This window comes from Cebus imitator, unplaced genomic scaffold (genome assembly GCF_001604975.1).
Source record: "Cebus imitator isolate Cc_AM_T3 unplaced genomic scaffold, Cebus_imitator-1.0 Scaffold8, whole genome shotgun sequence".
NCBI classification, from domain to species: domain Eukaryota; kingdom Metazoa; phylum Chordata; class Mammalia; order Primates; family Cebidae; genus Cebus; species Cebus imitator.
Genome location: NW_016107323.1, coordinates 3,616,325 through 3,643,581, shown reverse-complemented (window position 1 = coordinate 3,643,581; position 27,257 = coordinate 3,616,325). Strand labels below are relative to the sequence as shown.

At 42.9% G+C, this 27,257-nt stretch overlaps 1 protein-coding gene across 4 annotated transcripts in view; it reads right to left on the bottom strand.

Moving 5' to 3' along the window:
• RFX4 (regulatory factor X4) overlaps window positions 1-27,257 on the bottom strand; it is a 177,663-nt gene that overhangs the window by 109,549 nt on the left and 40,857 nt on the right. For all 4 annotated transcript variants that reach the window (XM_017540861.2, XM_017540854.2, XM_037742972.1 and 1 more), the window contains 2 exons: window positions 15,965-16,025; window positions 768-891 (listed from right to left, as the gene is read on the bottom strand). In XM_017540861.2, coding sequence (XP_017396350.1) covers window positions 768-891; window positions 15,965-16,025 — 185 coding nt within the window. The remainder of the gene's footprint in view (window positions 1-767; window positions 892-15,964; window positions 16,026-27,257) is intronic.

Here is a 27,257-nt window from a genome sequence, read left to right as displayed (position 1 = left end):
TGCCATTTCAGCCCTTGGTATTCCTGCACTCAGAACACTGGTAAAGAATCGTGGCAGAGAACAAGCCTATTTTTGTAAGCAGATGCAGGAAAAATTACACATAGAAAAAGGAAGTTAACAAAGGGAGGAAGAGTTTAGATGTACTGACTCAAATTGGGTTTTTGGTGTAAAATATAGATTTTTAGCCATCAAATAAATAAATGATCAGTCTTAAAGAATGCCCCAACAGCTTTCCTTGGCCTATTAAATGGGAATGATCAGTGCTAACAATTTTTTGTAGACATAGCTCTGAATGTAGATTACATTTTTATTATAAGGTATAAAGAGAATAGTCAGGACTACAGTGACAATGCAAATAGTATCACTCCCTGTAGAGGACCCCACCCCTCCAATCTAAGGACACAGGGCCATTTCCAGTTCCTCCAAGCATCCACATGACTAAGCCAAGCAGGTTGCCTGTTCCAGGCCGATTGACATCCATGTAACACATTTGTGAGTTCAATATTTGCCTCTCAGAGAAAAGACGTTACTTTGTGAAAATTAAGTACTGAGGAAATTCAGGTGAGATGGTCCCTTCTTACTTTATAATGTTTTTGAACTGTTTGAAATTTTGATAGCAAAGTATCACAGTGAAGTTGAAGTTGTCAAAGTACCAAAGTAAGATCTTTGATAACTTAAAAAAAAATAACTAAAATGCTTTAAAACTGTGCATAAATTACTTAAAGTTGGGGTCGTGGGGAGGATAAGCCTGGTGAGGCTGGACTCACCTTTCCAAAGCTGGCAGCATTGACAGGTTGGGTATCATTCTTCTCGCAGAAATCCAGGTAATGCATATAGAGGGCACTGCGAGGGATGCAGACTCCCTCTGCAATCTCATAGTTCTCCTCCAGCCTAGGGAAATAAATGCCCAATGAGCAAAAAATGTGTTACCTGCCCCAAGCAAGAACGATCTGTTTTTTCTAGTCTTCTAGAGCTGAGCAGACCTTAGAAATAACGCTCCTTCTACAGGTGGAGAAACTGGGGCCCAGGAAGACAAAGCAAGCCGCCCAAGGTCATGCCTGGCGTTAGTGAGTTGGCACTGTCAGAATCCTGGCCCCTTTGGGTATGACTCTAGGCTACTTTTTCAGCCCAAATTCCCAGACTCTCTATTCTGTACTGTCATTGGCCTGGCCCTGTTCTGGGTAGATCAGATACTTGCAAACTCCAAAAACTACTTAGGGTCTTGTGGGGGCCCCAATCAGCCAGGATTGGAACCACAGACCCACTTGAGGAGCCATTTGTAATAGCTAAAAGCCAAAGGAGGATGTCAACATCTTGGAGCTCCTTGGCTGACAGACTCAATGGAAGGGGATCGTCTGGGAAAACCAATGCCCAAGGAGAGACTTATGCAGCCGTACAGCCACTAATCTGCTGACTGAAGGGAGGTCTCATGACCAGAGGAGGAAGTTGGCCCATGATTACTTTAGGATCCTCTTCTACTCTGCTGTGCTAGGAGAAATAATTCTATACCCATTCCTTACCTTCTTGGTGAGTCTAGGTTAGGGATTCTGTAGGAGAGATTTTTTTACAACTGAATTTACAGACCCAGCCTTGTCACTTTCTGGCTTGGTGACCTTGGGCAAGTTACTTAAGCTCAGGCCTCAGTTTCCCTTTGGAGGGATTGATTTGTGAGTGCCTCCTAAAGTGGATATAATGATCAGATGAGGTAACGTGTGACAAGCATCTGCACGGTGCCCGGCACATGCATGGTAAGCACTGAGTAGATGTCAGACTTCCTCATCATTCATTCTTCCTCTCCGGAAAACATTTTTGGGCACTATATGTCCTGACTCTCTGCTAGATATTGGAGATATAAACAAAAATTAGAGACAGGGTTTTTAAATTTTTATTATTCTTTAACCCAAACACCAGAATGTAGGCATCCAAATGAATCATGCCTCCATTGTCCTAGGCACTCTGGAAGGTTAAACACCTTTCCCAAGAAAACTGCTGTGGCACAATTTGGAAACTTCTCTTTTGGGTCATGCCTTCGAAGCCGGGGCACCTACTGCTCAATCAACTCACCAAGAGAAAACTTTTCTCCTTTGATCATTAACTAGATTTTAGGAAACAACCCAAAGTCATTTGGAAGCAAGTTTGGGGGATAAAGTGACTGCAAAGCCATCCCCCAATCCCAATATTTTTGGTCAAAAATAAGGTGTAATTCTAAAGCAAGGAAATAAATGTCCTCGAGTGGCTTCAAAACTCCCTCTGAGAACATTTGCCAAAGAAGTGGCCCAGGGCTGTCGTAAGTGAAGTGGAATGAGGACACGGCCCCCCAAGGTGCCCACTTGAAAGGGCAGTGCTCACTCAACTCATTCCAACGTATGATTGCAAGAACATCAGTTCAGTCATTTCATATTCCAGCCTCATAGAGGGGGATACAACCCTAGGGACAGAGACCTGTCAGCGCCAAGATGAAAGCTGGTGCTGAATGGTTCCCGATCATCTCATCCATCCCCCCTCTTCTGGGAAGGGAAACACTGAGTAACTAGGGATGGTTTTTAGAAATGTTCCCAGAAATATAGTTGAGGTAATCCTTTCTAGGTGATCAAATTTCTTGAGGCTGGGATGGTGTCTGAGTCACTTCTGTATCCTTGAGGTCCAGCATATTTCTTGGCAGACAGTAGGTGCTCAATAAGTGTCTTATGGATAGATTACTTCAGTCATTTATTCATTCAACAAACATTTATTGATCGTTTCACCTGCCAGGCACTGGGGATATCACAGTGAGCAAGCTGGTCCTTGTTTACATACAGTGAACAGATTAATGGTAGTCAGATGGAAAAAGTCACAGATAACATTTAACTCAACAAATATTTACTAAATGCCAGGCGATGTTCTAGATATTAAGGAAACAGTGGCAAACAAAATAATGGTCCTATCCTAAATGGGCTTACATTCTGATGTATGTCTTTGACATCATAAATTGGAATTCCAAGTGTGTTTTCCTAGGAAAAGGGTTTCACATAAATAATAGGTTTCTTAGGACTGTCCTAAGCTTCAGGTCCCGTATGAATGAAAATCAGCATGGGAGGTTAGCCTGGACCCCTAACTGCCATTCACGGCATTGTTTCTCTATAAAAGTGAGTTCAGAGGTCCAAGTAACCAGCTCGTGTACAAACTTGTAGGGGCCCTCTGAATCAGATAGCTTTCTCAAACTGGGGTCTCACAGACATGCTTTGTTTTGGCCTGAACAGTGTTGGCCCAATTTTTAAAATTCAGGACATTGCACATAAGAATCTGGATTTTTGGCTTCTTTTGAAAAAGCTGAGATCTGGCAACACTGGGCCCATATTCCCGCACGACAACAATTGGCCAGAGCTACATGTGCCCTGGAGTTGGCCAGAGTCCTCACTCCTCCCTATTTTTTTTTTGTGCCCTGTCTGTTTTCTGTTCCTTGTCTGGCTCCTGTAGGCATTTGTGTTGGCATAAGACATGATCTATGTCCTAGTTAACTTTGCAGTCTATTTGGAGAGAAGTATGCACAACACAAAAAATAATATTTAGTTACTATAAACTCCTGACCATAGGTACAGTTGAAGGTAGGAAAGCAGAGAGACTGACGTGCAGATGAGAGTAGATAATTAAAGTCTCATGGAAGAATTGGGTTTCGAATTGTGTAACAACAAAAAACAACAACAGCTAGCATCTCTTGAGCTCTTCCTAGGTGCTGGGCACTTGGTATCCATGGTCTCATTTGATCTCATAAAAACTGTACGGTATGAGGTAGGTATTTACACGTATGTTTCAGGATAGGAATTTGAGACTCAGGGAGTGTAACTCATTTGCCCAGTCATGCAGCTAGTAAGTAGGAGGGTTTGTCTCACTCCAAACCTCTCTGGTACTCTGCCATGGTAGTTGGGGGAGGGAGGGACATTTCAGGCAAGTAGAACAGCAAGGACGGGAGATGGACATGCCATGTGCTTTGAACGATGGGAGACGCTGATCCCATTGGAGAGAGAGTGAAGGGATCTCTAAAGGGAAGAACCATGGCGGGTGGAGGGGGTCTTTAAATGCCATACAAATGGATATGATTTGGTTAAGAATTTAGCACCCCCTTGGAGTTGAAGAGCTACTATAAAAATGTTATTTTCAGAAGAAGGCATTAGAATTGTACTCAGGAGGACTGAAAGAAACAAAGACTCAGAGGAGATAGGAAGACCTGAGTGCTGCTAGGATGCTATAGGAATAATAATAATAATATCATCAATAACAACAATAACTGACATTATTTAAATATGTTCTATTTGCCAGGAATGGCTTGGGTATAATAAAAGAATGTCAAACAACAAAAACAAGAATGAAACACCTGTCTCACAGGTATTATCTTAGACTTTTTTTTTTTTTTTCTTTTGAGAGAGTCTTGCTCTGTCACCCAGGCTGGATTGCAGTAGTGCCATCTGGGCTCACTGCAACCTCTGCCTCCCAGGTTCAAGCGATTCTCCTGCCTCAGCCTCCTGAGTAGCTGGGATTACAGGTGCCCACCACCACACCCCGCTAATTTATGTATTTTTAGTTAAGACAGGGTTTCTCCATGCTGGCCAGGCTGGTCTCAAACTCCTGACCTCAGGCGATCCACCCACCTCGGCCTCCCAATGTGCTTGGATTACAGGCATGAGCCACCACGCCTGGCTATCTTAGACTTTTGAGAGTTCCATTAAGCAATTTTTAAAAGAGATTTGACTTCAACACTTATAGTGGAACATTTTCCAGTCTCATGCATACCTATGAACAATTTGGGCAGCTGCAATTTTGTGTATGACAAGCTGTGGGGAAGATAAAAGTATTCCTTTTTGCTTATTTTCATTAATGACTTCCTAGAATTTATTTTGGCCAAAAAAATCTTAAACATCCTAAACAAAGGTGCATTTCAAACCATTCAGAATTCATCTTGCATATTATTATTTAAATTAATACAGATCCTTTAATACCAATTAGATGTTTTTAAGCTTGGGAGTGGCATGATCAATGCAATCTTTGGAAAGTTTGCTCTGCACCTCTATAGGAGGTGGCCAAGGAGGACGATCAAAGCCTGGCACATAGTGGCTGATTAATTAGGACTTGTTGAATGAATGAATGAACACAGGAGACCAATTAGGAACTACTATAATAGTTCCAGCAGGAAATGCTGGGGCATGAACTGAAGCAGTGGTTGTGGGGGCAGAGATAACACTTAGGGTGTGGGCCTCATGCTGCCAGATGTGAGGGGAGCAGGAGCAACCAAGCAAACTCTCAGGTTCCTAACTGGGCAGAATGAATGAATGGGGTTCCATTCTCCATGGTCAGAAATGCAGAAGGAGAGGAGAGGTAAAGGTGAAAATCATGCTTTCAAATGCAGCCTTAAACAGCATGGGTTTCCAAGTAAAGTCCTGGCACCTTCACTGATTAGTTACTTTATTTAAGCTCCCGGCCTCAGTTTCTATTTGCTGATCTTGTGGCTGAGTACTCACTAAATCTGGCCAAGAGGTCAAGATTAAAATACAAGATTGTGGTTAAGATACATCCCATCAAATGAACCCATAGTAGCAACAAACTATTCAAATCAGATGGGTGTAAGTCATGGTTCAAACAGGCTGAGCTAATTAAACAGTTACCTGTCAAAGGCCAGAGCCTCCTAAATAACTACATTTCAGCCCACGTTTTTGTTCCTCTTTCCGGAGCTTCTGAGCCTCAAAGTAACTAGGTGGCTTATAACTACGAAGCATTTTAATAAGCTCTATGAACAAATGGATGTAATTGGCACGGAAGGGCTCCTTTGATGCTTGATGAGTTTCTACAGGAATAGCATCATGACACCTTTGCCCAAACCTCACAAAATCCAGAGGTTCTGCCTGTGTACTAAAGTTGCTAATTGGAATGTCCACTTCCCTGACCAAGGCATGGCAGAAAGAAAGGCAGTTAATTATTTCTCTTCATATCTGATGAAATTTTCTCGTTTCCTCCTCTCTTTAAGAGGACATCATTAGTCTGACATGGTGAACAATGCTCCATTATACCTGGGTTTTTTTAATGATCACAAAAAAATTCCCCACTTCTTCCATTTTCTTATCTTCTATTTAACAACTTGATTATATTTGAATTGAGCCTATCCTATTATGGAGAGATAATGAGCTCAGTCTGCTAGCTAACATGAGTCATTATCTGAGTTATATATTTTTAAGAAGACCTCCTCACAAGGTTTCAGCATGTGGCCTCCTAGGACACATGGAGGAAGCTTTGTATCAGCACTTCACAATGAAAAGCAAATGCTTCAGCACCTGACATAATTTCCCACTGTCCTCATTTTAAACCTGTGATTTCTTACATGTATACACAGAGATCTTTTAAATCGATTGTTTTATAAGCATGGGAGCAGCATGATCAATGTATTCTTACGAAAGGTTGCTCTCCATCAGTTCAAGTGCCCACTTCTCAAGTTCTTGCACACATGTCAGGAACAGAAACTTTTTATTCTCTTTTACCAAAAGAAAAGACAACAGGAATTTTTTTTTACAGAAATCCCAGACCTTGCAACAGGATATTTTAAAAATATGAATTATTATAACTTATCACCGAAGTTGTCACAGAGATCTGAGACTGTAAACTATGTGAGAAAAAAACAAAACAAAAAAACTCTTGTCAAGCCATTGGGACAAGACAGTAATCTATAACCATCAATGGCTCCCCGTTCCCTCTCCACGAAAGTCCACATTCCTGACCGTGGCATCCAAGGCCCCTGGCTCCTTCTCCGGCCTGCTTGCCCACAGGTATACCTCTTTCCAGCAAACTAGACCATTTCCCACTCCTGAGACACCATGTCACCTTGCACCCCACACAAGATCCATCACCTTCCTACCGCAAGGGATGACCTCTTCCACCATGCTCCACACATCAAGGCTCAACTCACATCTCCTTTCCATAGAACTACGTTCAATGCACAACCCACCCCATCTGCTAACCACTTCTTAATCCTTTCCTCCTTTGCCAAATTCATTTATTCCTTCAATAACATGTAGAGTGCAGAGTGCTGCAATGGTCTAAATGCCAGGTACCGTTATGTTTGTAGAAAAGCCACATCATCTGCTCATAAAGCTCTCACTACTTCCCAGGGATGGCCATAGTTCCTTATAGCTGATGGCTCAAATAGCTTTCATCAGATGACAGCACTGGTTTTAGAGTTTGAGATCACTGAGTTTGAAACCTGCCTCTACCACTTACAAGCTGTATAGCCTGGGGCATGTTACTTGAACTCTCTCCCTTCATTCATCTGTAAAATGAGAGAAACTGTACCCATCTACCAAGCTTGCTGTGAGGACAAGAATCCACACATAGCCTGAGGCCCTTTACTGTAGGGAACACTCAGTTAAAAGTAATGATCAGCATTATTCTATAATATTGTAGAATATTCAGGTAATGTTTTATATCTTAAACTGAAAGTCCTTTGAGGGCAGGGAACAAAGCAAATTCCTATGGATGTTAACATAGTTCCTAGCACTGTGCCCTGAACACAGTCAGTGAACACTGCAGGAAGAAGGAGGGGAGAGGAGAAAGGGGCAACAAGAAGGAAGGCAGGCTTTTGCACAGGTCGAAGGACTCTGGTGTTTCATTAATCTTAATATCTGAGTGGTTAAAGGAAAAGCATGGTTAATATTAACACATTTGATTTATATTTTCAAGTGCCTACTCTGCACCAGGGATGTTCGGATTTGCTATCACTACCCCACAAGATGAGTAACACTATCCCTATCACATAGAGGAAGAAATAGAGGGTCAAGGAAGTAAAGTGGCTTGTCTGCAGTGACTCGGCTAGACAAAGCTAGGCTTTAAAAGTATGGGCCAGGCACGGTGGCTTACGCCTGTAATCCCAGCACTTTGGGAGGCCAAGGTGGGTGGATTATGAGGCCAAGAGATCGAAACCATCCTGGTCAACATGGTGAAACCCCGTCTTTCCTATAAATACAAAAATTAGCTGGGCAGGGTGGCGCGCACCTGTAGTCCCAGCTACTCGGGAGGCTGAGGCAGGAGAATCACTTGAACCCAGGAGGAAGAGGTTTCAGTGAGCCAAGATCGTGCCACTGCACTCCAGCCTGGTGACAAAGTGAGACTCTGTCTCAAAAAAACAAAACAAAACAAAACAAAACAAAAATAGATGAACTCGGGTATGATGCTTCTAAAGTTCTCACTGTGTGCTAGGGACTGACATTCATTTGGTCAGTCAGTCAGCATATATTTATTGAGCACCTACTATGTGCCAGGCACCATAGAATACAGCCATGAACAAGAAGACACTCCTGTTGCCCCAGCCTTCAAGAAACTAACAGTTTACCAGAAGGACGATGGGAGTTAGGGAAATAACACCACCAGACAGCAAATGAATAGAAAACAGTGGACTCTGGCTCATATGGGCTTTGGTTAGGCCTGAGGCTAAGTCTAGAAAAATCCAAAGCAAAATAAAACAAACAAAAAGCCAATCTATTTCGTTAAACAACAGTTAAGCCACGCTTTGCTGCTGAGTAGATGAGCCAATAAGAAACAAGCGTTTGTGTGGGCCCTGACATTTCTCATGGGACCTCAGCTGGCCCAGCTCCCCCCTTGTTGAGGATTTCCTTGGGTAGTCAGGTATGTCCCCTTCTTTGTGTAGAAAGAGACAATGACACTCCATTGTGTTGAGTCACCTAACTTGGTTTCCTCCTCTTTAAATACAGGTAACTGTCCTGCCTTGTCTACGGGATTTTCATGAGGATTAGGCATGCTCAGCAGTGACATCACCTCACAAGCCTGGCATCCCACGGGTGATTGCTGAACCTGTAGGTCTGGCTGATGTGGGGCAAGGGACTGAATCAGAGACTTACTGCTGCCATTGTAATGTCTAAACTGGATCTAGGTGGTCTAAAGTAGCCATCAAATTCCTACCCTGGGTTTGACATACAACCTACTGAATTAGTGTTCCAGTAAGGCCTGAGCTTAGGCAGCTTCTAGAATCTCTCAGCCCAGTTTTTGGTTATTCAAGTCCCCTCTTTTTTCTTTATATAAAACTAGGCAGTGTATAGAGCACAGTGTTGAAATTTCCATGCTGTTGCCAATGCTTCTCTTGAGGCCTAGGCTACAGGTTTGCAGCCCAGAGCCCGGTGGTCCTGGACAGTAGCTGAGGTGATTCTGGCACCATCCCCTACCAGAAGCTACCTCCTCAGTGGTCCCTTTCCACCTACACCAGTCTCTACTCATCTCTGCTGCACTTTGCCATTACAAATAGGACCCTGCAGAACATCTTCTTATGTGCTCCCTTACACACCTGCGTGGGAGTGTTTCTCCCTGCCAGCATCAAGAAGCAGAGCTGCTGGGTGCACATACTTCATATGCTAATGGGATTACAAAATTGCCCATCAAATGGCTTTACTATTTGACACATTTACCCACAGCACAAAATACGTTTTTAAAAAAGTTGTGGTTCCACAACCCAGCATCTCATTCCCTGAGACATTTCTGCCCTTGGCACTGAGCTGTCTGGCTTAACTGACCTTCCTACATCTGTAGCTGAGGTCATCTGGAAGGACACAGTCACATCTAGTGGCATTATCTAGCAACACTGGTTGCATTCAGAGGTAAAAATGTTCAGCCTCCCTTTTCAGAACCATGCTACCCAACTCATGTCATGAAAGCAATGTTCTATCACTGTTGAGTAAGAATCAAAGTCACAAATGGGTGCAAAACGTCAGTTATCAGTGACATCCAATGAGTTTGGTCTAGCAGCTGTGATCTGGTCTAAAACATCAATGTATTTCTTCTTTGGAACAGTGTCAAACCCAATTTCTTACCTATGACCTTCCAGAACATTCTAAAGAGAAATTAATTTCTTTTGTTTCATATTAATTTGGAATATTGATAGCTTGTCAACCACTCAAGTCCTCCATTTAATTTTTTTCAAAAGAAAGGAAAATCTCCTCACAACTCCCCCTGAAAGTGACAATTTGATCTTCAGTCCTCCTCCTTTTTGGAAGAGCCTCATTTCTTCAGTAAATTGCTGGAAGGGAAAACGTCCCTACCCAGAAGGCGCACAAGGAGCTCTGGGTAAGGGCGGCAAGGGTGGCGGGCAAGGGCGGGGCACGGAGGGGGCATGTGTTGGCAGCAAGTAGGCTGGGACTGCGGAACAGGCTGCTTTCCATTTCGAAATTCTCTGCATGAATAGAGGTTATTGTGCGGCCGGGATTCCAGCAGCGCTCACCATCCCCAGTGAGTTGGGATTTACTAATCCTCGTGACCGAGGATGCTGGAAAGTGTTTGGCAGAAGGCATTTGACAATATTTGCCTGTTTTCTGCTGGGAGTTGCCTCCAGATCACGTGGCCCCAATTATTTTAGGCTGCTTGGCTGCTGTGTTATTTGTTCTTAGAGCGGTGTTATTTGTTCTAGGGTGATGGGGAAGGGCTTGTGGCAAGGAAGGGGAAGAAGGAGAAGCAAATAGCTCCTAACCCAATTCCAATAACAAGCCAAATGTCCCAGGAGAGCTCAGCACTGTCGGGCAGGTGGCAGGCACCTTGGTGGTGAGGCCAGTGTCCTTTCCTGGGCCTCCCTCCTCTCTGTCCTCAGGGGCTGCCTGCTGCCGCTGGAGAGGGCACAGCATGAAGGATATAAATGCCTCAGAGAATGAGATGCTTGTCCTAGCTTTAGGTTCCTGTTTTGTAAGTATTTTGCACTGTGGATGAAGATATAAAATGGTAAATGGTCAATTTTGCAATCCATCAACACTTTAAGTGTTAATGGAGCAATTCTGCTTCTTGATACAGATACGAAGAAATACTCCCATGGTGTTCAAGGGGTCATACAGGAAGATGTTTTGTGAGGCCCTATTTGTAATGGCAAAGATGAGATTTGAACACAACCTAAATGTTCCTCAAAAGGGAAATGACGTTGGGCACGGTGGCTCACACCTGTAATCCCAGCACTTTGGGAGGCTGAGGCCAGTGGATCACTTGAGGTGAGGAGTTCAAGACTAGCCTGGTCAACATGGTGAAATCTCATCTTGACCAAAATACAAAAATTAGCTGGATGTGGTGGTGTGCGCCTATAATCCCAGCTATGCAGGAGGCTGAGGCAGAAGAATTGCTTGAACCTGGGAGGCAAAGGTTGCAGTGAGCCAAGATCACCCCACTGAACTCTAGCCTGGGTGACAGAGCAAGACTTTGTCTCAAAAAAAAAAAAGGAAGCAGCAGCATTAATTCTGCTGTTGTCTTATGCTGAATGCTGCGCTGCAGTTAAAATCGGGTTGTTCTTTATGAACTATGGGTGTAGCTTCAGGACCTTCTACTGAGGAAGAAAGCAAGCAGTGGATTAATCGAGCATAACAGGTTGTGGATCAGTTTTTTAGTGTGATACATCTGCATGCTTTTTATAAAGGAGACAATGCTAAATAAAAAGCCATCGTTCAGAAACCTCTACAGATACATATGCGTGTAAATGCACAGGGAAGGGTCTATAATACCTATCTACACATATGTATACATACAACTACACACATGCACACACATGTCTCACTGGTAACAAGATTGCTTTTGAGGAGAAGGCAAAGAACTACAATGAGAAATGGACTGGAGCCTTACCTATGTTTTTAATTTTTAACAAGGAAATATATTTCTTCTGTAAATAAAAGTAAAGCAAAAATATATTTATTAAATTTGCTTATATCCTGGGGTTTTGTTTGTTTCTTTTTGTGATGGAGTCTCACTCTGTCACCAGGCTGGAGTGCAGTGTCACGATCTCGGCTCACTGCAACCTCCACCTCCCGAATTCAAGCGATTCTCCTGCCTCAGCCTCTCGAGTAGCTGAGGCTGCAAGCGTGTGACACCGTGCCTAGCTAATTTGTATTTTTAGTAGAGAAGGGGTTTCACCACGTTGGCCAGGATGGTCTCAATCTCTTGACCTCATGATCTGCCCGCCTTGGCCTCCCAAATTGCTGGGATTACAGGCATGAGCCACAGCGCCTGGCCTATCCTAAGTTTTTTTTTTTTTAACGAAAAAAAAACTAACAAAAGAGGAAGAAAATTAAACAAAGGAAAAAAGAAATTGAAAAAGTATGTAAGCACCAGCTTTAACTCTCAACCCTTGGCAGGCAGAGCAAAAAGGGAACACATTATAATTTATGTTGCTTTTCCTTCTAAAATGTAGGGTGCACCAGTCTCTTCTGAGAGATTAAGTTTTTCTACTGAAACCATTTTTTTTTTTAAATTATACATGTGCAGCTTTACGTTAGAGATCACATGTTCTCCACCACTGTTTTAGGCATGCCTGTTCCTATCTAAGTTTAATATCCTCCTTTCTCATCTCTACTGCTTATGTGCCCTCTCCCCTGCCCACCTCTCCCCCTCCAACCACATGGGCCACCTACCTGTTGGTTCTTCAGCAAGCTCAGCCTGCTGCCATCCCAGGAAGGAGTGGTGGACGCTGTGTGTACCCAGACTGCCCTGGGGCACTGAGACATTGTTCCCCCTGCTGGGAGGCTGAGTCCTTCCAAGGAGTGATCCTCAGCCTAACATGAAGGGAACTGCCTCTCCAAGCTACACCCGCCCTGGGGGCAGCCTCCGTCCAGTGATGGACAATGGGGTGGGGAATAAAGGCTTGGATCTGTTGCTTTGATTTGGGTCATCTTTAACTGGCCAACCCCACCTCAGAACTCCCTGCAGGATTGACTGAAGCCTCTGTGATAACCTCTTCACTGCCCATCACCCCTCTGTCTGTTCCTCACACCCCCATGGGTGTGGGGGCTGGGCACACACCCTAATAAACCACCTGTATGCACAACTCTGCTCTATATGGAGAGCCCACCTACAACAGTGGGGCCTTTGTAGAAGCTGTTCTTTCCACCTGGAACATTCCCCTGTCCCTGGTTTTCACACTGTCATGGTGTCATATATCTATCCACTGAAATGTCACCTTCTCAGAGAAACTTGCCCTTACTGCTCAACCTGAAATAGCCTCTCTGATACCATCTATTAGCCAAGTCAAAGTCTCTGCACAGCACTTACCACTATCTAATACATTCCTGGTTTATCTATCATTAGTTGCTTTTTTAAATGGAGACAGGGTCTTGCTCTGTCACCCAGACTGGACTAGTGGCATAATCATAGGCCGTTATGGTCTTGAACTCCCAGGCTCAAGTGATATTCCTGACTCAGCCTCCAGAATAAGTAGAATCACAGGTTTATGTTACCGTGCCCAGATAGGTTTTTTGTTTTTTAGCACAGACGGGGTCTCACTATGTTGCCCAGGCTAGTCTTGAGCTCCTGCTTCAGGCAATCCTCCACCTCAGCCTCTCAAAGTGCTGGAATTACAGGCATAAGCCACTGCACTCTGAGTGTCATTCATTTAAAAAAAATTTATTTCCCATTTTCCCCCCATCATCAGTTCCTCTTCTTGGTCTACCTTATCCACCATTGCATTTCCAGGGACTAGAACAAGGACCTAGCAAATGGCAATGGCTCAGTAAACATTTCTTGAATGAGTTAATGAATGAAATTCTATCTTAAACATATAAAGAAAATTAGAGGAAACGTTGATGTTCTTTGAACAACTTGATGCCTTTCGAGAAGAATAAGACTAAAATGTATAAGTTCTCAAATTTGGTTTGGCTTTGAAAATAGATGTATCATTAAAAAAATTCACTGCCCAAACTTGTGACTTGGAGGGGGAAATTTCTCCTGGAATGATCTATGTGACCCTTTATTTAGAAGAACGGATATTTTGTACAGAATTAGGTACCATAGAAGGAGAGCTGCCTGTGCCTATGCCAGGAAGGTTGTCTTTGTGGGACTCAGAAGGAGTGTGCTGAGGGAATAACTGAGCCCCTACCCTATCCCAGGTGCTGTTCAAGCACCTTCTATAGAACAACTCATTTTAACTTCATAATTACCTTATGAGCTAGGTACTATTGCCATCTCCATTTTATAGACGAGTAGACTGAGGCATAGAGAGGTTAAGGACCTTGCCCAAGATTTCACAGCTTGTAAGTGGCAGAGCGGGGAGTTAAGCTGTGGCAGTTTGATTTCAGAGACTGCACCATTTACAGCCTCACTGTTGTCAGGCAGATGTCCTGGGATCACAGAAAACTAGACATGAACAAGGTGATTTTCTTCTAGTGTTTTTCAAATTTTGTACTCTGAAACATATGATACACATGTTCAGGTTATTAAAGCAAGAATGTCTGTTGGCCGGGTGCAGTGGCTCAGGCCTATAATCCCACCACTTTGAGAGGACAGGGCAGGAGGATCACCTGAGGTTGGGAGTTCACCAGCCTAGCCAACATAGTGAAACCCCATCTCTATGAAAAGTACAAAAATGAGCAGGGCATGGTGGTGGGCGCCTGTAATTCCAGCTGTCAGGAGGCTGAGGCAGAAGAATTCATTGAATTCAGAAGGTGGAGGTTGCAGTGAACCAAGATTGTACCACTGCACTCCAGCCTGGGCAACAAAGTGAGATCACAAGCACACACACACACACACACACACACACACACACACACACACACAAAATAAATAAATAAAAAAGAATGTGAATTCCATGTATTTCTAGAAACTTCCATTCCCAAAGTCCTTTACATCGATGCCTGATTTGATGTCTTGGCACTATGGGAACTTGCGTGGCCATAATACTTAGGGAAGGGTGAAGGGGGAGATTTGATCTGAGAAGCAAAGTAGAATTTTTAATAAAGCAAAAAGCAGCAAATGCAATGAGAAAAAGTCTATAGGAACAAATGATGGAAAGAAGTGAAAGGCTGGAAATAGAGCTCTTGAAAACAACTTTTGCTATCCTTGAAGCAAAACAGGCTAACTGCTGAGGCTCTTGTTAGAGAAGATTGAGTTACGTCCCTGGATGCTTTCTCCCAGTGTTGTTTTCCTCTCACCTCTGGGTGGATTAGACTAGAGAATCTAATATGATTTCCTCATTATAGCCCATCTGCTTCCTATGCTGATCTGGCCTCTCTTCTCTATCCTTCCTGATGTTTCTTTTCCTTTCTTCCCAAGAATGAGCTTTGAAGTTAAAGATACCCAGCCAGGTTCCTGCCTCTGCCACTGAATGGTTGTGTACCTGTTCAGGCAAATTATTTGACTGCTTCAGCTTTATTTTCCTCATCCGTAAAATGGGCACCACAATAGCAACTCCACAGAATTGTGAGAATGAAATGAGGCATATATATAAAGAGGCTAGCAGGGAGGGGTGCACATAGTGGATTTTAGTTCCTTTCTTTTCCCCATTTCTCTTTCCTTCCCCTTCATTCCTTAATTCCTTCATATTTGCTGGGCTGCACTGCAAGGGGAATAATCGCCTTCAATGGCCAAGATTCTCTATGGGGTGAATCTCAGGCATAGAGAACGCTAGTGTTCAAAGCTACAACATAATTTCCAAATAAAGCTCTTTAGAGAAGAATTTATCTGTAAATATCAAACATCATTAAATATTTCATCAAACCTGGGAATTCCATATATTAAAGAGAAAGCCATACTAGTAGATTGCTCTCACTGGTGTTATTAGTGTTAAAATAATTATATATAGTCGCAATTAATTATGAATTCATTAAGGGTTCATTGGTAAGAGTGAACAGACTTCTGTTTCTGTTATAAATTGTAATAATGGATTCTATTAAAATCAATTAATAACGCCCATGGGGAGTCCAGTCCTTGCTAGTATTTGGATAACAGAAAAAACATCTACCCTAAAACAAAATATGAAAATTCCAATCTCCAGGCTAGATTGAAGACTAGTTGAGCACTTTACATATACCTGCAAATTAAATAGATTTTGTGTTGGTTATTGGATGTCAGGTTATCATGACAATGTTAAAATATCCAAGTGATATCCCATCCTATGGTTAGGAAGATATGAGCATCCTCTGAAGAGAGAACTTGCGAAAAATCCAGTAGAGCAGGGTTTAGCACAAATTTTCTGTAAACTTACCATTGCAGAGTAGCAGGAGTGGAGTGGGGCTTGGATGCTCTATTATTTTCTTTTTCCTCATCTGTTAAAGGAAAGAAAAAGAAGCTAACTTCAGTAGGAAACAGAAGGAAAAAGTAAAAGTCCTCTTGACTCTCCCAAGTTTCAAAAGACTATGTTTCTCTCAAATGTTGATGCTTTGAAACAATATGTTGTCTTTTCCAACATGTTAGATTCATCATACTTTAATACAAAAAATAAGGAAACTGACTTTTATTTTAAAACTCTTATGTCAATTTTATTTTTATTTGACACAATGTGTTAGAGTTTGAAGACATTTCCCTTTATCACTGAACGATGTGATCACACTCATCCATTTACTATTTTCCTAACTGAAGCAGGACAGATTACAATTTCAACCCTAGAAACCTAGGGGCCTTACTCACTGCTATGGACTGAATATTTGTGTCCGCCCCCAAAATTTATTTGTTGAAACATAATCCCCAGAAGACATTTGAAGGTGGGGCCTTTAGGAAGTGATCAGTCATGAGTCTTGTGAATGGAATTAGTGTCTTTATGAAAGAGATCCCAGAGAGCTCCCCACTACCCCTTCGTCCCCCCGAGAAGACAGAGAGAAGATAGCAAGAAGACAGCCATCTACAAACCAGTAAGTGGGCCCTCACCATGCCCAAATCTGCTATTGCCTTGCTCTCAGACTTCCCAGCCTCTAGAACTGGCAGAATAAATCTCTGTTAATTGATAAATCTTTGAGAATAAACAACAGAGAAATAAATCTCTCTTGTTCATAACCCACCAAGTTTATGGCATTTTGTTATGAAAGCCTGAACAAACTGAACTATTCACCATTTGTTCTTTGTAACCCCAATGAAGCAGATCCTTAATGTAGGATAGGGAAAGTATAAGTGTTCAGAAGAATCTGGTTAGCAATCCAATAGAGCAGGGTTTAGCACACATTTTCTGTAAAGGACCTGATAGTAAATATTTTAGGGTTTGTTGATCAATAGTAAAAATAAAGAATATTATGTAGAATTTATATGACATGGGAGAAAACAAGTTTCCATGAAATATTAATTGATAAAATTCAATGTAAGACCAGGCACAGTGGCTTATACCTGTAATCCCAGTACTTTGGGAGGCCAAGGCAAGTGGATCACTTGAGGTCAGGAGTTCAAGACCAGCCTGGCCAACATGGTGAAATCCCATCTCTACTAAAAATACAAAAATTAGCCAGGAGTGGTGATGTGCACCTGTAATCCCAGTACTCAGGAGGCTGGAACAGGAAAATTGCTTGAACTTGGGAGGTGGAGGTTGCAGTGAGCCGAGATCACGCCACTGCACTCCAGTCTGGGCAGCAGAGCAAGACTCTGTCTCAAAAATGAAAAGAAACATCCAATGTAATAGTAATAACTGAATATAATTTTTATAATATATGTCTACTAACAAGAAGAACTACATTAATTTTGGGGGTGTGGGTAACATTCTCCTAATTGGGATTAAAGTTAGTGTTGCCTATTATTAAATAGATTGCAAAAGTTGATCTGTAAAGACCATTTTTAACTTGCAGCCCTACAAGCATCAGGCCAGATTTGGCTCAACATGACCCTAAATTGCTGACCCCTGCAGTACCACAATATGAACAACAGATTAATTTTTAGCATATCTAAAAAGAATTAGTCACAATTTCATCATGGATTTACTGAGAAATACATATAATCAGTCTCTTATCTAATTCCTGATGAAGATTATTGATAGGAACAGTCAACATAAAATTCCTTGACCCACAAAATTTGGCCCAAAATAATTAGGACAAATAACAATTTCAAGAAGAAAACTAATATGGTCAAAGTCTACAAATATTATCAATAAAATTTAATATAGACATTAAAAAGATGAATGAAATCAATTTGTGGCATAAAATTTATATGGAAAAGAATTAGTATCCATGAAAATAGCTTAAGTAAAACAAAAATGAAAATGTCATATGATATATAGAAAAATTTTCCTAAAATTAAATTAGCTCATCAAAGGTGAACCCAGAAAATATCTTCTCAATGAAAATTTATCAATATTGGTGTAATTCTGACTTAAATGCCTGCTTATAAGCACTGTGGCAATACGGTTGTTGCTTAATCAAAACCTACATGCACTCACCTTCTTCCTTATTTATAGAACCCCAGTTTAGAGGGGATTGTGTGTTCAAGGAGAGTTACCCCTTTTCAAATCCTAGAAAGGTAAATGTGGATTCATTTACAACAATCATGGTAATTAATTTTATGTCATCTTGCCACTGATTGGATTAGGCGGAGCATGTAACATGATGTGGGCCAATCACATTTCAGGAGATGTTCTCTCAGGCTGCTTCCATTTTATTATTTTTTTCCTAATAAAATGGAAGGAGTGAGAGATTCTGGCCTGTTCTACTTTTGAGTGTGGCTATGAGATGACACAATAACTAGATGAAAGCAGCAAGCTTGGGATGGGGTAAAACACAAAATCTAAACCTAGGAAGGCAAAGAAAAAAGGGAAAGCCTGAGGCTCTGATTGTCATGTGGTGCCTCTGATGAACCCACCAAAACAGTGGCTGCCTCCTGTTCTGTGAGATAGCACAGTTTCTTCAGTTGATGAAACCTCCTTTCATTGGGATTCTCTTCCCTGCCACCAAAACCATCCTAACTGATGATTAGAACACAAACCACACTAATGCTAAATGTTCCCAGGAACAGAATGTAAAATACACCATAGACTCAACACTTGTTCATGATGCTTTGTCAACCTGGAGTTCTTCTAAATAGATGTTTCTCATCCTTTCCAGCCTGGACTAAAGGCCACAAACTTTTTGAAGCCTTCCTTGATACTTTCTTAGTCAGAAATCAATCATTGATCCTAACTCTGTGCTTCTATAACACATTACTCACCTCTCAACTGCCCAGTGTAGCCACCTGGATCATTTCTTCTTTTTTTTTTTTTTTTTTTCTGAGACAGAGTTTTGCTTTTGTCGCCCAGGCTGGAGTGCAATCGTGTGATTTCAGCTCACTACAACCTCCACCTCCCAAGTTCAGATGATTCTCCTGGCTCAGCCTCCCGAGTAGCTGGGATTACAGGTGTCCACAACCATGCCCAGCTAATTTTTGTATTTTTTAGTGGAGACAGGGTTTCACCATGTTGGTCAGGCTGGTACTGAACTCCTGACCTCAGGTGACTGGATCATTATTTCTGTACACATCTGTCCCTCTGCTCAAGCATAAACTCAGTAAGAAAGCAGGGGTGGTACCTCAGTCATTTTCATTACCTCCTGCAGGACCTAGCACAGTACCTTCCACTTAGTACTTATATAGTTAAGTGTGCCTTCTCCAGTCTTAACAGCACAGTAAAGAGCATGAACATGTGTGTCTCACAAGAACATGAGCAAATGAACCCCTAAACATAAAGAACAATACTCAACCTCTGTTGTTCACAGAGACACAAAAAGGAAACAAATAATGAGGTAGTACTTATATCTCTGAGAGAAAAGCAAATTTAAATAATGACAATTTTTGGTGCTGGTGTATTCATGGTAAAATTGACACTCTCACAGTTCTTTATACCTGAAGGTAGTGTCAATGTTTTTAGTATGCAATTTGTCAGTAATATTGAGAACCATCTAAAATGTTCAGCTGCTTGGCCTCACAACCCAAAATTATCATACTAAGCAATTATCATACTAAGCAAATAACTGAAAATAAAGAGAAGGCTATATAAAAAACATGGGGCTGGGCACGGTGGCTCAAGCCTGTAATCCCAGCTTTGGGAGGCAGAGGTGGGCAGATCACTTCAGGCCAGGAGTGTGAGACCAGCCTGGCTAACACGGTGAAACCCTGTCTCTACTAAAAATACAAAAATTAGCCAGGCATCATGGCACATTCCTATAATCCCAGCTACTCAGGTGGCTAAGGCACAAGAGTCTCTTGAGCTCAGGAGGCGGAGGTTGTAGAGAGATCACACCACTACACTCCAGCCTGGGTGACAGGAGTGAAACCCTGTCTCAAAATCAAACAACAATGACAACAACAAATTGTCAATTGTATTTATTTAAAGCAAGAAAAACCACATAAACAACCTAAATATACCTTTACCTAGCTTGGACAGGCACATGGTTAATATTTTTGTTCCCCCTAAAACTGGCTGAGTTTTAAATTTTATTTCTTTAAATTTCAGCATTTTGGTCTGAATAATAATAATCCTAACACTTACTGGCCAGAACTGAGCAATCCACTCAACTTACTTGAGCTTCACTTTTCCTCATTTGTAAAAAGGTCATCTTCTATGGCAATTATAAAAATCCTATTAATTTGTTCAACAAATATTTGTTGAATACCTATTTGTACCAACTAGGCACTGGGGAGAAAGAAATTAAACTCTTGCCTTTGAGTTTGGTTGGAGAAAGAGAAAAGCAGAGGAGAGAGAGGACAAGTTCTGCAAGAAGCGGTAAGTGCTGTGATACAGGCAGGCACAGAGGAGTCCCCCAACCCAGACTGCATGAAAATGCAGGACTTATCAGAGAAGGCTCCCCGGAAGAAGTGATAGGTGAGCTGTGTCCTGGAGGGAGCCAGACGTGGAAGTCAAGAGTAGGGTGGAGAAGGTGAGAGCAGATAAAGAGAAGGGCACCTGACAGATTATGTCACTTTCCCAGAAGCAAGGTAGCTGCAGCATGAGTCTTTGCTGGATGTGGCAGAGTAGATCCAGGTGAGCATGGAACGAGATGTCTAACAATCTAATTATCCCATTTAAGTCTTAAGACAGTTGTCTCTAAACGGAGGATAATAATAATCCCTACCTCAAAAGATTGTTGGGAGGATTAAGTGAAATGAGCTTAACAGAGGGTAAGAGTTCAAAAGCACCCTCTGCAGCCACTGTGGGGAAAGATTGCCCTTGGCTGTGGCTGGCTGGCCAGAGGCATTTGGAGCAATTCTGTCTGCCGGGATCTGTTGCTGGGGAAGATTTACAGGGGCATTGCCAAGGACCTCACAAGGCAAACACACACCAGGACGTCACAGCTCCATATAGGAGACATCACTTGAGCTGAGCCTTGAAGGGATGGTTGAGGTTTTTTAAAAATAACGTTGTTTTATATTCACAAAAGTAATGCATGTTCATTTTTTTTAAATTAAGAAAGTGTGGAGAAAATATCTCAGTATCCAAGCCCGTCTCAACAGAGGTAATGACTCTTAACTTTTTATCCTATCTGCCTCATCTTTTTTTAGGGTTCTTTTTTTTTTCTTTTCTTTTCTTTTTTCTGGGGAGACGGAGTCTCGCTCTGTCACCATGCTGGAGTGCAGTGGCGCGATCTCGGCTCACTGCAACCTCTGCCTCCTGGGTTCATGAGATTCTTTTGCCTCAGCCTCCCAAGTAGCTGGGACTACAGGCGTCCACCACCATGCCTGGCTAATTTTTGTATTTTTAGTAGTGACAGGGTTTCATCATGTTGGCCAGGATGGTCTCGATCTCTTGACCTCGTGATCCACCTACCTTGGCCTCCCAAAGTGCTGGGATTACAGGCGTGAACCACCCCACCTGGCCTTTTTCAGGGTTCTTTCACATGCAAGCATACACATATCTACACTTAAAATATGTGAGGGTCATGCAGTCCATCCTAAATTGTAACCTGCCCTGTTCATCTTGAAGAAGACACATCACACTGCAGGAGGAGGCCACCAAGGGAGAGGGTACTCCAAGAAGCAGAAGCAGCAGGAGGAAAGGCATTTGAACTGGGACCTGGGGCCCAGGGAAGATGCACGGGTTCCATTGGTGGAGCCAGGGAAGTTCCCTGTTCTGGGATTCCCTCACAGTGTCTCCCGCTCAAACAGTACTGCCTTTATTATATCAGATTGTTTTCCCAACTAAACTTTGTTATGGCCCCATTTCTGAGTATCAATGAATGAAAAGAACTTGGCTTTGAGGACAAGCAGAAATGAGTTTAAATTTCAGCATTGCCTCCAACTGTGTGGACTCTGAGCAGCAACTTGACTCATCCAAGACTGAAGGCCCTTATCTAAAAAAATGTGAATCATAACCTATGACACAAGGATGTTTTGAGGATTAAATATAATACGTTAAGGACTAGATACATTTTTTAAAACTATCATACTAATAATAACATTCATTGATCAAGTCCTTACACACAGTCTTGCTTGCCACCCAGGCTGGAGTGCAGTGGCGTGATCTCAGCTCACCATAATCTTTACCTCCCGGGTTCAAGCGATTTTCCTGCCTCAGCCTCCCGAGTAGCTGGGATTACAGGCACGTGCCATCATGTCCGGCTAATTTTTTGTATGTTTAGTAGAGATGGGGCTTCACCATGTTAGCCAGGAAGGTCTCCATCTCCTGACCTCGTGATCCACCCACCTCAGCCTCCCAAAGTGCCGGGATTACAGGTGTGAGCCACCATGCCTGGCCAAGGACTTACTTTTTAAGTTTCTTTTTTGTTAATTTTATTTTACTTTGAGATGGAGTCTTGCCATGTTGCACATCACTTTTCATATGCTATCTCATTTTATTCCTCCAAATATTACTATGAAGAAGTTTTATATCCCTATTTTATAAATAAGGAAAGGGAGCTTTGGTGAGGCTGAATAATTGCATGAGGCCATGCAGGTGCTAAATGGAGACAGGACCTCACCACATGCTCAGCAATACAGTGGCTATTGATAGTATTTAGAAGAGAACTGGTCTACTCCAAAGCCAGTGTGGACCCTCCAGCTTAGTCACCAAATAGATACTGTCCACCTCTGCTGGCTCCTTTCCTTAGATCACTGGTGACTTTGTGCCCAGGGTCTGAAGGCCCAGCCCTTTTCTTCTAAAGTGAGGGGTGTGTCACACCCAGGCCTGACCTTCCTATTCGATGGCTCTCTATCTTAGTTCTCCTGAAGTGATGGCTAGTTATTTACTCATCCATCAGATGTTTATTGAGTGACTACATGCCAGCCCCATGACAGGTGCTAAAGAGTAAGAAAAAACAGACATAGTCACTGCTCTCCTGAGGTCATAAATTATCAGCCAATGAAAGGTAAGTCCCAGCCAGGTACGGTGGCATACATCTGTAGTCCCAGCTACTCGGGAGGCTGAGCTGGGAGGACCACTTGAGTCCAGAAGTTCGAGACCAGGCTGGGCAACATGGGTTGCCCCATCTCAAAAGTAAAGTAAAATTAAACTAAAGAAAAAAAACTTTAAAAGTAAGTCATTGGCCAGGCATGGTGGCTCATACCTGTAATCCCAGCACTTTGGGAGGCTGAGGCAGGCAGATCATGAGGTCAGGAGATGGAGACCATCCTGGCTAACATGGTGAAACCATGTCTCTACTAAACTTACAAAAATTAGACAGCCATGGCGGCACATGCCTGTAGTCCCAGCTACTCAGGAGGCTGAGGCAGGAGAATTGCTTGAACCTGGGCGGTAGAGGTTACAGTGAGCGGAGATCACGCCACTGCACTCCAGCCTGATTACAGAATGAGACTCTGTTTCCAAAAAAAAAAAAAAAAGTCCTGGGCAAGAGCTGTGACGTGCTGGTCCAGGATGTTGTGGCAGCACCAAAAGTGGGGTGTGAGCCTGGTTTGGGGATCTGAGGAGGAGCAGGAACCTTACCTAGGCGAAGAGAGCTGAAAGGAGGAGGGCACATTTTAGGTAAATGGAAACAGCCACAGTTGATAGAGACTTTAGGAACTGGTTCTGCCAAAGGTCTGTTCATTTTCACCAGGAGAAACGCCTTGAACCAAACAAGATTCAACTTGTATCATTTCAGGCCAGCAAGATTCCTGGAGCCATTTGCAGGCACACCTCCAGTGCCCCCTGGCTTGTCCTGCCACAGCTGGAAAAGGGCGGTCTGCTTAAAGAAAACTCCTGCCAAGATGCTGTCCTGGCTCCTGGTCTTCTTGCCACTCTGTTCTGCTCCCACTTTGCAGTTATGATTCCTAACACGGTGCAGGGGTCTCAGCCCAGTTCCCAGTAGTGAGCGTCTCTGCGCTCCTGTCTACATCCACCTCCTGATATAAACTCTGGGGCCAAATGTCCAGGCTCAAATCCCAGCTCCACTACTTATTAGCCATGTGACCTTGAACAACATTTTGGTTCCTCAGTTTCATTACCTATAAAATAGTGATAATAACAGTACCAAGCACATACAGCTATCATGAGTATTAATTAAACCACTTCTGGCTCAAAGACTTGCTATCTAAGTGTTCCCTCTTCCTATAATGGTTATCCCCTCTCCAGAGGGACCCTGCCCCTGGATCCCTACCCTGTCCGCAGGGCTGGGTGTGGCAAGCCCTGCAGCTGGGACAGAGTTATTCATGCTGTGTGCTCCCTTAACACCCTGACTGCACCCCCTCAAAGTCCCCATTGCAGAGTGTGGTCACTGCCCATGGATTGTTTTAATCCACTCAGGCTGCAGTAACAAAATACCATTGAATGGGTGGTTTTTAAACACAGAAATTGATTTCTCAGAGTTTTAGAGGTTTGGAGGTCCACGATGAGGGCAACAGTGGTTTGGTGTCTGGGGAGGCTCTGCTTCCTGCTTCAAAGACAGCTGTCTTCTTGCACTGTGTTCACACATGGCAGAAGGGGTGAGGGAGCTCTCTGGGGTCTCTTGGATAAGGAGACACTAATCCCATTCACGAGGGCTGAACCCTCATGACGTAACATTTCCCCAAAGCCTCATCTCCAAATACCATCACATTGGGGGTTAATGTTTCAACATATTAATTTGGCGGGACATGGACATTCAGTCTGCAGCACTGGCTACTGTGTCTGCCTTGTTAGTTTGTAAGCAATGCAGGGCGCAGACCTTGCTCACTGTTGTGTCTCCAGCACCCACATGTGGCAGGGGCTCAGGAAGTATTTGTGGAATGAACGAATGTATGAAATGACACCACAATTAAAACTGCAGGCTTCCCATCTGATTTCAGTAAGCATACAGAATAGCAGTACTACCGGGGAATATTTATTGAAGACTTATCATGTGTCAGGCAGTGTGCAAAGCTCTTCATGGTATTGCATTTAATTTTCACAGCTGCCCTAGAAAGTGAACAGTTTCACGCATGTGAAGCATCAAATACAGTGCCTGCGTGTACTTAGCACTTAATCAATGTTAGGCCTAATTATTAGCATTATCCCCATTTACAGAGGAAGAAACTAAGGCTCAGAGAAGTGAAGCAATTTGTCTGAGGTCACACAGTGAGTGGCAGAGTGAAGACAAGGATCCAGGCTAGTTGATGTCAAAGCCTCCCCAGATCCCAGCATTTATGAGATTCATTCTCTTTTCCACCTCATAGTGCTGTACTGAAGATTTTAGAGAAGTTATCTGCTTCTTCATTTCTTTTCTTCCTCCATATCAAATGAATTCACATTTGGAAATCTATTCGAGACTATTTCCTGCCTGGAGCCAATGTGGCAAAATTTAATATTGAGAAAGCACATTTCTAAATTAATTACTTCTTTTCAAATCCCAGGAAAGGTTCAAGTTTATGTGAGCTTCAAGTTTCACTTCAAAGTTCTAATTCTATTTCCTTTCATTATACTGACCTGGCTGCACCTGGCAAGACCTCACCTGTTGGGAACATGAGGTTGCCAAACGTTTCATTTCCCCTCATTCACCTCCTTTCCAGCCCCTCAAAGGGCACCAGCTGATGAGCAGGGTGCCTGGCACCCAGGCCTTTGGCAGTGGGCATCAGCCTCTGGCAGCAAATCTTTCTCCCCGTGGGAACGGGGCTAAATCCCAAACAAAACTGTGATGTTGGCAGCATTTGCTCTGAGGGGCCCACACCTGCTTCCTCTCGCCTCCTCTGGGTGAATTCCTTCATAATCTTGGAGTGGGAAAGGGGCTAACTTTGATACAAAATCCAAAAGCCATAAAAGAAAAGATTGATAAATTTTACTAAATAAATAAAAAATCCAAAACTTCTCTGTGAGGGGGAAAAGAACTGCAACATGAGTACAAAGATAATGACTCACTCGGGAAAACTGCAATCATTCCACAGACAATGGTCTCATCTGCTCACCATAGAAAGCAGTTCCCATAAAACCAGCAGGAAAAAGACCAAAAACCAAGAGAAAAAATAGGCAATGCACATGACACGCAGTTAATGGAAAAAATACAAATGCTCTTAAAAGGTGAAAAGATGATCATTTTAAATCAATGAACATAGAAATTACACCAAGATGGCATTTCTTACTTATCAGGCTGGCAAAAATCCAAATCACAGCCACACAACACTGCTGTGAACCTATGGGAAACAGGTACCCTCAGACCTTGCAGGGGGAGAGTGAACGGTGCCTCCTGAACAGACACAGTGGCTCACACCTATAATCCCAGCACTTTGGGAGCCTGAGGCAGGCGGATCATAGTGAGACCCCATCTCTACAAAAAATTTTAAAAATTAGCTGGAAAGACTGGGCATGGTCACTCATGCCTGTAATTTCAGCACTTTGGGAGGCCAAGGTGGGCAAAGTGCTTGAACTCAAGAGTTCGACCAGCCTTGGCAACGTGGTAAAACCCCACCTCTACAAAAAAAATTAGCGAGGCATGCTGGTGCCCACCTGTACTCTCAGCTACTCAGGAGGCTGAGGGGGGAGCTATCACCTGAGCCCAGGAGGTTGAAGCTGCAGTGAGCCCTGATTGCACCACTGCGCTCCAGTCTGGGTGACAAAGCAAGACCCTATCTCAAAAACAAAAACAAAACAAAACAAAAAAACATAAAAGAACTCAGGGTCTCCCTGTATGGAAGGTCATTTGGCAGAAGCTACTGAAATCTCACATTCCCTTAATCCAGCAGCCCCAGGTCTGTGAACTGATCCTACAGTTATACCTGGACACATCAAAACGATGCATACACAAGGTTATTTGTTGCAGCTTGTCTGTAACAGCAAAAGTTTGGAAACAGCCCAGGTGTTCATCTGGGTAACTAAATTAGGATGCATCCTCACAATAGGATACTATACAAGTATTTTTTTTTAAAGATGAAAAGCAAAAAAGAACGAGGATGCTTTCTATGTTCTTACTGATATAGAACACTCTGGTTTTTATTATTAAGTGAAAAAAGCACGTCACAGCACAGTGCATACAGTATGCTACTTTTTTGTGTTAAAAAAGTGACAAACAGCCAGGCATGGTAGCGCATGCCTGCAATCCCACCATTTTGGTGGGTGGATCACTTGAGATAAGGAGCTCGAGACCTGCCTGACCAACATGGCAAGACCTGCCCTCTACAAAACACAAACATTAGCTGGGTACGGTGGTGCATTGCCTGTAATCCTAGCTACTCAGGAG